General features: G+C 58.1%; 2 protein-coding genes across 4 annotated transcripts; both read right to left on the bottom strand.

The window, feature by feature from the left end:
- Positions 1-2,178: 2,178 nt before the first annotated feature.
- On the bottom strand, positions 2,179-5,806 carry VEGFB (vascular endothelial growth factor B). Of its 2 annotated transcripts, none has more exons than XM_032489700.1 (7): positions 5,317-5,806; positions 4,734-4,776; positions 4,190-4,386; positions 3,947-4,020; positions 3,719-3,754; positions 3,236-3,370; positions 2,179-2,615 (listed from the first exon to the last, which is right to left on the bottom strand). In XM_032489700.1, the coding sequence occupies exons 1-7, from the start codon at positions 5,770-5,772 to the stop codon at positions 2,594-2,596; spliced, it is 963 nt and encodes a 320-aa protein (XP_032345591.1). In that variant the 5' UTR covers positions 5,773-5,806; the 3' UTR covers positions 2,179-2,593. The 2 variants fall into 2 exon arrangements, with proteins under 2 accessions (XP_032345591.1, XP_032345590.1); XM_032489699.1 differs by having other exon boundaries at positions 2,183-2,615; positions 3,236-3,471.
- Positions 5,807-5,924: 118 nt separating this feature from the next.
- On the bottom strand, positions 5,925-9,283 carry DNAJC4 (DnaJ heat shock protein family (Hsp40) member C4). Of its 2 annotated transcripts, none has more exons than XM_032489709.1 (7): positions 9,128-9,283; positions 8,927-9,019; positions 7,948-8,041; positions 7,273-7,457; positions 7,024-7,188; positions 6,223-6,309; positions 5,925-6,135 (listed from the first exon to the last, which is right to left on the bottom strand). In XM_032489709.1, the coding sequence occupies exons 2-7, from the start codon at positions 9,001-9,003 to the stop codon at positions 6,027-6,029; spliced, it is 717 nt and encodes a 238-aa protein (XP_032345600.1). In that variant the 5' UTR covers positions 9,004-9,019; positions 9,128-9,283; the 3' UTR covers positions 5,925-6,026. The 2 variants fall into 2 exon arrangements, with proteins under 2 accessions (XP_032345600.1, XP_032345601.1); XM_032489710.1 differs by having other exon boundaries at positions 7,024-7,185.
- Positions 9,284-9,827: the final 544 nt, after the last annotated feature.

The following is a 9,827-nucleotide window of genomic DNA, read 5'->3' as shown; positions in this document are numbered from 1 at the left end:
CCCACCCCTCTCAGTTCCACGTCCCGCCCCGACTCCCGGAGCCCCGCCCCGTGCGGCGTGAGAACCCTTCCCCTGCGGCATCCCTAGACAGCTCTGACCCGCAACCCCCAATTTCCTCGTAACCTATCCCTCGTTGACACTCGGAGCCCCGGCCCGCTCCTGTCCCGCCTGATCCAGCTTGCCCCCTTTGCACCCCGGCTCCCTCCAGCCCGGGCTGTGGCCCCCGCTCACCTCCTCGCCGCGCCCCCGGAGCCAACCCCAGTCGTGCTGCCGTCTCTGCGCAGGCGCGTCATCGTCGCCGCCGCCGGGCCACGCCGCCCGCCCTCATTGGACGACGCGAAACCCACTGCCACACGCCCGCCAGGGCGGCTTCTTCTTTAGCTCCGCCCCCGCACCCACCGCCATGTGACTTCTACGTCACGTCCGGTGGGTCTGTAGTCCGTAAGGTTAGGTGAAAGTGACTTCCGAAAGGGCCGAAGGTACTTACGGCTGAGGTGAAATTAAGGTCAGGCGGGCGCAGGTTCCCGGAGGGGGCCTTGAGATGCCATTTTGTGTTGCCCCCAGCCTTTCCCATAGCGTTCCTGTTGCCCCTGGGCCTCTTCATTATCTATAACCCTCAGTTAGTTGCTGTGGAAAGAGCCTGGGCCTCAGGGTGAGGCCTGGGTTTGAATCCGTGGTTTGCCACTGACTGGCTGTGTGACCTTGAACAGGTTCCTTGGCCTGTTAGGGTTTGGTAGCCCTATAACTTGGGCTTGCTAACATCCACCCCACAGGGCCCTTGTAAGACTGCAGCAGTAATGTGCATCACCAGGCCCTGGCTGGCAGAGAATGCTTTCTCTCTTTTCTCTTTCAGAGCATCCGGGCCTGCCTCAACCTGCCACACTGACCCCTGAGTCATGACTGTTAACAGTCTGGCTGGGTCAGTTCCCCAACCAGACTTATTTTCAGGCACCTCAGCACCCAACACTTTAAATCTGTCCATTGAAGTAATGAACCGTCATTCAGGAAGGGAGGCAGCTAAATCTAAGCAACCTCAGTAAACCTGAGGTTGGTCAGCCTTTCTGAATCTATTTTCTCAGTTTTAAAAAGGAATCTAATTGCAGCACTGACCTCAGGATTGAGGACTAGGCGAGAACACCATCTGAAGCACTGTGCATGATGAGCAGTAACTGGGCTTGGGAGGTGATAGCTCTCCCATCCCTAACCTTCATCTGTCTCACTCTAATTGAGCACTGGCATTTTTGGTGACAGTATGGCTGAGAAAACGTCTTGAAAATAGCAATTACTGTCAGGAATTGTCTCTCCTGGTTTAACCCCTCTTGCCCTGGACCCAGCAAGACCACCACCACACTGTCTAATCTAGCATCTCAGAGAAGCCCTCCATTAGGGTACCTGCTTTTGGTTAACCTCTTCTCTAAGTCTTCTGCTTCAGCAGGCAAAGCATGGGTACCCAAGGCTGGCCTTCAGTCCACCCCATCACCACTCAGCCCTGGGGGCACTGGAGGCTTCTGCAGGCAGAAGGCTGGTCACTAAGCTTGGACTGCATTAGATAAAGATCAGGAAAATCCCAAGGTGCAAGGGAGGTGAGAGTGGAGAAGGCTGTGGTTGGGGTTAGGTGGACCTGTCTCCCAAACCAAACCCACCAGCCACAGACCTTTAGTGTTTCCCTTTCAGAGGAGTGGGAGTAAGATGGGGACAGCGCAGGTGCATGGCTTTTGAATTAAGCTACAGGGAGCAAAAAGCTGCAAATAGAGGGGTAGATGGGTGTTCTTTTCTATTACGTGAGGACACTAACCTTCTTGGAGCCCAAGGGTCCAGATCACAGTAACCATCTGTTCCTGCCACGTGCATACGTGGGAATTGAGGCTCAGAAAAAGAGGGGCAGTGACACCCAAGATCATTCAGCAGATCTGGGTCCCACCTTAAGCTCACTGGCCGTAACAGGCTGTCTCTTTCCAGAAAGGAACCTTTGTGATGGGTAGGGGGGCAGGGACTCCCCAGGGCCTTTCATCACAGTGTGAATGTGAAGGATGCACCATTGTGGCTCTGTGAGCTGTTGTGGGGCCTTGGGCTTCATCTCTTCCAAGCTCTACATCTAGGAAGCAGTGTGAAGCAGATATTCATGCCCAAACCAGCCAGCCTGTCACCAGGACAGTGACAAACAGTGACACAGGCAGGGACAGCTCCTTCCATCTCTTTTATCAGGGTTGGGGTTCACAGTTCTCATAATGAAGGCCAAGTCCCAGTTTTTGCAGAGTTACAGGGTCTTCTTAGTGAGGGGATGGAGGAGCCAAGTGTAAGATGCTCACTTGCACAGGTAGTTAAAAATTGAGACAGGAATCCATTCTCTCCCACGTTTGTACATGACCCCTCTTGCTGCCAAGTCTCCTCATTCAACTCTGCCCACGTTGTTGGATGGCATCCTCGGAAAGACAAAGGACGGCTGGAAAGCCCTCTGAGAGGCCCAGGTCCTCGAGGAACTTCCACCCAGGCTGAGGTCTTGGGGGCTGGACTGTTCTCACCAGGCTGCCCTTGTCCCCTTCTCAGGGGGCCTGTGAGGCAAGTGGCCCCTGTGAGTCTGAAAAGCAATGTGTCACCTTCGCAGCTTCCGGCACCTAAGGAGGGAAGGAGTCTGTTTGTGCTGGCACAGCTCAGCCCCTGCTCCTAGACTCACCCCCTTGTTACCTTTTGCGAGCCCCATTCTCCCCTACCAGTCCTGGGAAGCCCCAGCTGGCCTGGCCCACAGGATGCCACCCCATAGCCTCGCTGTGGGAGGGGTGGTAAGAAGCACCTTGGACGAGGGCGGACAAGGGTTCCCCTACATCCTCTAGCCTCTCAGGGCCCATAAGGCAGAACAAACGTCTGCCACAGGGATTTCTGGGAAGGCTCAGAGCTTTGCGAACTGGAAGGCTGTCTTTCTCATTTTTACCCTCAGCAGATGTCACCTCTTCCAGGACATCTCTGACCTCTCAATGATGATGTCAGGTGCACCTTAACACAGCCCTTGACTTGACATCCTCTTCTGGCAACACGTGCTCTCATGTCGGACTCCCCGATTAGAACATCGGCCTTGTTTATGCTGATGCCAGTGCCAGCACACACTTGGTCAATATTTGTTCAGTGTACTCAAAGCTTCCCATTCCCTGGCTCTTCTCCCACCAGCAGGCTCACCTGGACCTGCTCCTGGACAGGGCCTTGACGCCTTTCCAAACAACCGCCCTCCCTGACTCCTCACCTGCAGGTGTCTGGGTTGAGCTCTAAGCCCCGCCCTTGACAACGGAGGAAGCTGCGGCGTCGGCAGCGGCAGCGGCAGGTCCGGGGGTCAGGGCGCTGGCGCCGCTGGGGGCAGCGTGGGCAGAGGGGCCTGGGGCTGGAGTGGGATGGGTGATGTCAGCTGGGGAGGGTGCTCCGGGGACAGGGTCCCAGCCCGGAACAGAGCGGGGCTGGGGACGGTGGTGGGGAGTGGAAGCCCTAGGAGGAGAAGCAACATGTCTGGGGTGGGAAGGAAGAGTCTTCCCGGGAGCTGGGGTAGGGGCAAAGCATACAGACTTGGGGAGCAGAGGAAATGGGGAGAGGAGGACACAAGTGGGAGGAGAAGGAGGGAAGGGGATCACAACTTCCTGACACACTTGTACACCCCCTACCCCACCCACAAATTACATTCTGGACATTGGGCCTAGGCTCCAATCCCACCTCAGCAAAAGCCCAAGAGACTCACCTGTCCAGCTTCACAGCACTCTCTCTTTTTTTTGGTCTGAAAATCAAGAGACAGACAGAGACAAGGAGGAAATGGATCAGGACGCCAAACATCCCACTCTCTTGCCCCAGATCCCAGGCCTACCCAGCTCTACTCTAGGAAACCTGGTCCCCACTGTGGTGTACCACCACACCCAGCATCCCCCCAAGCCTGGTCTCTGTGAACTCAGAAGTGGGGCCTGGCTGGCACCTGCATTCACATTGGCTGTGTTCTTCCAGGGACATCTCCCCCAGCTGACTGCTCGGGTACCGGATCATGAGGATCTGTACTCAGATGAACAAGGAGAGAGACAATGAGAGGAAATGGAAGGGGTCACTCCATGGATTGGAGGAGTGAGAACACCCTGCCCACCAGCCAGGGCTCTAGTGCCACCCCTCTGTCCCCAGAACACCAGCATCCACCCCAGCTGGGCACACTCCACTTCCCCTATACCTGCATTCGGACTTGGTGCTGCCCAGTGGGCACGCACTCCAGGCCATCGTCAGGGCAGCAACCGCCGCAGCGCTGCACAGTCACGCAGCTGGGCACCAGCTGCTTGGCCACAGTGCCCATGAGCTCCATGGACAGGGGCACCACCACCTCCCGCGGCTGGCAGGTGGCACGAGCATACACGTCTATCCATGACACCACTGGGGGCAGATGTGCAAGGGTTAAGTCCCTACTGGGTTTCCTGCAGCTGCTCCCTGATTCCCCTACCCCTGTTCTCTAGCAGCTGTTCTCCCTAGTTCCCATGTCACAGCCACCCTCCAGTGGCCCCCACTCTTGCCCTCCCAAACTATCTTCCTTGCCTTCTTCATTCCCGAACCCAGGAACCCCACTGCCTCAATCTCCTCTTCTATGAAGTGGGCAGAATAAGAGCTTGCATCTTACAGAGGGGCTGTGATTACACAAGATGAGGAACACAGAGTCTGGCATCAGGGCTGAAGGCAAACATTCCTAGTGCTGGCTAGTGCAAAGTTATTGTTGTGACTCTTACCTTTCTTCTGGTGGCCAGAGGAATCAGGCTGGGAGACAGTGGCCTGTAGGAAAGAAGAGACCTGGACCTAGGTGCACTACAGGAAGGGCTAGCCCTGTCGCTGTCTCCAGGGCTCTGCCCTTGCGATCAGGAGGCTTCCACTCCTCTCTAACATTTTTCCAGATTGCTCTGTTCCTGGGGCCACTCTAGCTTTACCTGTCCTCTCCTGGCCACCTGGGACCTGCCCTGGCCACGATCTGCTAGGCGCGCTCTGCCCGCAGCGTCGAAATCTCCAAGCCTGGGGACCGGGCTTGTTCTCGAGGCCGCAGGTCAGAAGGGGGCACCGTGAGACCTGCAGGCACCGAGGCGGTCCCGCCCCCGACTGCACTCAGGGGACGGGGTGGGGCGGGGGAGTGGCCCCGGACTTGGGCTGCAGGCTGGCGGAGAGAGACGCTTCCCGGGGGATTCCCAGGCTAGGCCCCCGAGACGCCCCAGTCCACGGCCCGACCCCACGGATCCCCGAGGCCGAGGCCGCTCCGCGCCTCCCCACTTCCGCCAACCTTGAGAGAGGGCACCGTGGGCGGGATGTCGCGGACTCACATACCTGGGCAGGGGCCAGCTGCAGGAGCGCGGCGAGCAGCAGGCGGCGGAGCAGGGGGCTCATGGTGCCCGTGGGGGCCGCGCGCCGAGGGCGCCCGCATCGCCCTAGCCTGGCGGCGCGGGGGGCGGCGGCAGCCAGAGCCCCATGGCGCGGGCCCGGGCGAGGCGGGCGGGGGCCGGGCGCGGGGGGAGGCTCCTCCGCGGCCCCCTCCCGAGCCCTGGGCGCAGGCAGCGCAGCGCAGGACAGCGGTGGCGGCGGCCGGAGGAGCCGGGCGGGCGGGCGGCCGGTGGCGGTGGCGGGCGGCGGGGACGGCGGGGGCGGCGGGGGGCCGGGCCCGGGCTGGCGGGCGGGCGGCTCATGTGACCCAGACACGCGCTCCCCACCGGGCCGTGGGGCGGGGGCGGGGCGGGAGCGGGTGGGGGGGGCGGGGGCGGGGGGCGGGTCCCGCCCCCTCCACATACACCCCCTCCCGCAGCAGCAGGGGAAAGGGGACGCACCGCCCAGGGGGCCGGGCTCCCGGGTTGCAGCTGCTAGAACCCGGAGGGCGGGGCGTTGTCCCAAGGCGGGGCCGGGCGGGGTGGGGCGCTGGGCCTGAAGGAGGGAGCCAGACAAAAGCGCTAAGAATCACTTTATTCCATGCGATTTGGGGAGTGGGGCATCCCAGGAGGAAAGCAAGCAGGGAGCACACCGCAGGCCCCATCCAGGTGAGCGGCTCAGGGGCTAGGGCCGGAGGGCACGATCCTGGGGCCTTGAGGAGGCCCGGGTGGTGGCTGTAGCTGCTGTCTCTGCTGTTGCTCCTGCTGGAGCCTGGCTCTGTTGGCCCTGCAGGGGAGAGCACCTGGGTGGTCGGGACAGGGATCCTGGAGGGTGGTGTCAGTGAAGGGAGGGTGGGATAGGGCTGGGACAGACCTGGCCCTGGCACGAGCGTCATTGTAGATGGCTGTGATGATTCGATCCTTTTCATCCATGAAGCTACGGTGCATCTGCTCCAGCTTCCTGCAAGGGGGTTACAATTAACTCTGGGTCCCCCAACCCCTGTTGTCCCCTAAGTACCACCCCCTTCCCCGACTCTAGGGTCTCACAGCTTTACATCTGTGGGGACTTCAGCCTAACTGCCTGTGCTAGGTGAGGAGAGGGGCACACAGTGGCTGGGGCTTGTCCAGGGTCCAATGATGACCTAGCTCCCTGCTGTCCTGATGACAGTAGCGCTGAACATAGGAGTGGTCCTCGAAAGAGACTAGAAAGGGTTGCATGTCTAACTCCATCACTGAACTAGGCACATTGCTAGCAGTGGGCACCAGCCTTTAGCTGTCTTTGCTGTAGAACCTCAGTGGCATGGCATACAGGAGAGAGCGGCAGGAAGACATTGACTGCCAAACAAATGAGGCAGTTGCTGGTGAGGCTTAGTTCAGTGCATTTCCTTCTTGTGCAGGATTTTGGTTGGCTCATGGCAACTCCCTGGCAGCCAGCACCAGAGATTTACAATCAAATTATTAAAAAAACAAAAAAACTGAAAATAACATTAGCCCTTAGTGCAGAGCTGCCTTTGCCAAGTAAGAAGAGGCTCTGGAAGAGACCTACTTCATACAGTTCTTAGCTTGAGACACAAGAGTGCAGGCCACAGGGGTGGTGTAGATGGATGGCTGACACTGGGTTTCACCCACCCTCCTGCTCTCTGCCTGTCACCCCAGGGGGAAGGCAGGGATGCACCTGAAGGCAACGTAGTGCAGGACCATGCCTGCCAGCATGATCATGAGGCAGTACCCCAGAACCCGCTGGTTGTGTTTGTGCTGCTGCTGCCTTGACTCTGGTCCCTGAGGCCTTACACCATGAAACTGGGCCCAGTATTGTGCATTGGGGGGTGTCCAGGAGCTGCTGAGAGAGAGAAGAAGGGACAGTGTAGGGAAGAGGCTCCCCAGGAGGCCTGGGAGTGGCAAACTAGAAGCAGGACTACTGTACCTGTGTGTTTGATGAGCAGACCTGGCATGAGCTGTGGTTCCTGGAGATTTCGGGGAAGTTGCCCAGCGGAGCTGGTGGTCATAGCTGCGGCGGCTCTGCTCATGGCTGAGCACTTGGTATGCTTCACTCAGCTCCACAAAGCGGTTGTGCAGGGCTGGGTTCCCGGGATCCCGGTCAGGGTGCAGCTGGGGTGGGGCAGCACTCCCATCATGTCTTTTTCCACGCCCTTTTCTGGGACCCATTCTGATCATGTCCACCCACAAGGGCTCAAGTCATTCCCAGAGGCCCTGCCTGAGCACTGACCCTTACTCTCAGGCCTGTCCATCCCTCTAGAAGACCAGAGAGTCAGGAAACACAGATTCCTGCTCCCTCCCCTTATTCAAGCCCTCCCCACCTGCTGCATGGCTTCACTATATGCTCTAGTACTAGCTTTCTCAAGAGCAGACAGGTCAAGAGAATCAAGACCAGCCCATCAGACAGGACCCCTGGCTTCTGCCCCCAGCCTTTCCTCCCACCAGGCCAGATCTCTGCCTTTGGGGTACCTCCCTCTTCCTATAAAAGCTGAGGGAATATGACCAGCCAGAGTGAGCCTCTCAGCTCCATTCCTGAGAATTTGGAGCATACCCCATCTGACTCAGACTCTCCCCCTCACCCTCACCTTAGTACCATTGGTACCTCTTTGGACTTGGAGAAGAAAGCTCGTTTAACTTCTTCAGTACTGGCACCAGGATGCACCCCCAACAGTTCATAGTAGTTACTGGGGCCAGAGCTGTGGAAAGAGGTCCCAACCTGCAGGGACTAAGGAAAACACGGAGGATACCCCTTCCCTGCCCCTCCCATCCCCCCGGGCCACACCCTTAAACTCAGCAACAAGGTGTTGAGGGGGCTGAGGCAGGGTGCCAAGGGAGATCTATCTCTAAATTATCACTCTCTTTTTGGGTGTTCTGGATATGGGGCAGATCAGAATTTCTCAAAGTGTAGGCTTTAGACTACTTGTGTCAGAAACACCTGAGAGGGGGAGGAATAAATTAGGAGTTTAAGATTAACAGATACACACTACTATATATAAAATAGATAAACAACAAGGATATACTGTATAGCACAGGGACCTATATTCAATATCTTGTAATAATCTATAATGGAAAGGGATCCGAAAAGTATATATATATGTGAAACTGAATCACTTTGCTGTACACCTGAAAGTAACACAACATTCTAAATCAACTATGCTTCAATTAAAAAATTTTTTAAAAGACCACCTGAAAAGCGTATTTTAAAAAAGATTCCTGAGCCCCACTTCATTCCTGCAAATCAGTCTCCATAGCAGGGCCCAGCAATCTGCATTTTTGTAAGCCACGCCCCCCCACCCCGACCCCCGCAGTGGTTATACACAGAGATGCTTGACAACCACCAGTGTTATTATGGAAAGCGCATTGGGTTTGGCTTGGGCTCAGATTCCAGATCTTCCACTTAACTTGTATGACCTTAGGGGTCGTCCCCTTAATCTCTGATGCTCAGCAGCGAAGGTGACGGTAACCTGACACAGAGCATCAGATCACAACTATCTCAGCACCTGGGGAAGGGCCTAGAATTGGGCAGGCCCTCAACAAAAACCCACTTAATTACCGGGCCCGGCCCCGGGCGCCCGACTCACCGCTGCCGGGCTGCAGTTGCGAAGAACCGGGTGGGAGGACTGCGGGGCCACAGCCGGCACAGGCGCAGGGGCAGCATGGCGGCAGGCGGACAGCTGGTGAAAGGAGGCCACAAAAAGGAGTGAGATGGGAACAGGATGGGACCAGACTTCAAGCACTCGGGGAGGTGCGTGGGCAGAGGGAAAGGGCCTGGCCTCGATTACTTGCGAAGGAAAACAAGCAGGTCCGGGGAACCCAGGAGCGGGTGGGGCCTCCTTGCTCAAGACCAGACGCCAATATCCTAGCCCTTTCCTCGGCTCTGAGCCGGGCGTCCGGCGCCCTTCTCCATACTCGTCTTGGTGTCTGGACAGCCAGCCCCGGACGCAGATACCCCCGTCACACCCGGGGAGCTGGGGAGGCGGGGGCAGGAGGAGCCACACCAAGCCCCGCCCCTACTGCTCTCAAGGACTCCGCGCCTGCCGCCATTTCCTGTGCCTAGTCAGGCCCCGCCTCCATGCTTTCATTGGTTTAGACGCCCCAGGCCACGCCCATGGTGCGGATCTGCGACGAAGCCCCGCCCCCGCAATCTATTGGCCTTTGACACCTCCGGCCCACCCAAAGAGGTCCAGACCCACCGACTACCAGGTAAGGCAGCGGTACCGATCCTGACCCTCAGTGAGGCTTTCGGCCCGCCGCCGTTGCTCCTCCCTCGGACGTGGCTGTTACTCCACTCTGCAGCGCAGCGTATTTCATTTCACAAAGCAATTTCTACCCCGCAGTCGGTTTGGAACCTCACTACATCCTGGCAAGGGGGAATGGCCCTCATCTCAGCTTGCAGAGGGGAAAACTGAGGCTGGGCGTTTTTCCTCCGCCCCCGGTCTTTTGTCCTGTCTCTCTCACCCACCCTGGGCTCTCCCAGCCGCC

This window comes from Camelus ferus, chromosome 10 (assembly GCF_009834535.1).
Source record: "Camelus ferus isolate YT-003-E chromosome 10, BCGSAC_Cfer_1.0, whole genome shotgun sequence".
Lineage (NCBI taxonomy): Eukaryota > Metazoa > Chordata > Mammalia > Artiodactyla > Camelidae > Camelus > Camelus ferus.
Note: the sequence above shows the minus strand (reverse complement) of the source record. Positions and strands in the feature narration are given on the sequence as shown.

Bases quoted from the DNA above. Each gene is read 5' to 3' on its own strand.
- DNAJC4 (XM_032489709.1), bottom strand. From the start codon at position 9,003: ATGCTGCCCCTGCGCCTGTGCCGGCTGTGGCCCCGCAGTCCTCCCACC. The intron at 6,310-7,023 runs GTGCATCCCTGC...ACCCCCTTGCAG, and splicing joins CTGCACTACGTTGCCTTCAG to GAAGCTGGAGCAGATGCACC. The intron at 6,136-6,222 runs GTCTGTCCCAGC...TCTCCCCTGCAG, and splicing joins GACGCTCGTGCCAGGGCCAG to GGCCAACAGAGCCAGGCTCC.
- VEGFB (XM_032489699.1), bottom strand. From the start codon at position 5,772: ATGTGGAGGGGGCGGGACCCGCCCCCCGCCCCCGCCCCCCCCACCCGC. The intron at 4,387-4,733 runs GTAAGAGTCACA...ATCTGCCCCCAG, and splicing joins CTCTGGCCACCAGAAGAAAG to TGGTGTCATGGATAGACGTG. The intron at 3,472-3,718 runs GTGAGTCTCTTG...TTCTCCTCCTAG, and splicing joins AGTGCTGTGAAGCTGGACAG to GGCTTCCACTCCCCACCACC.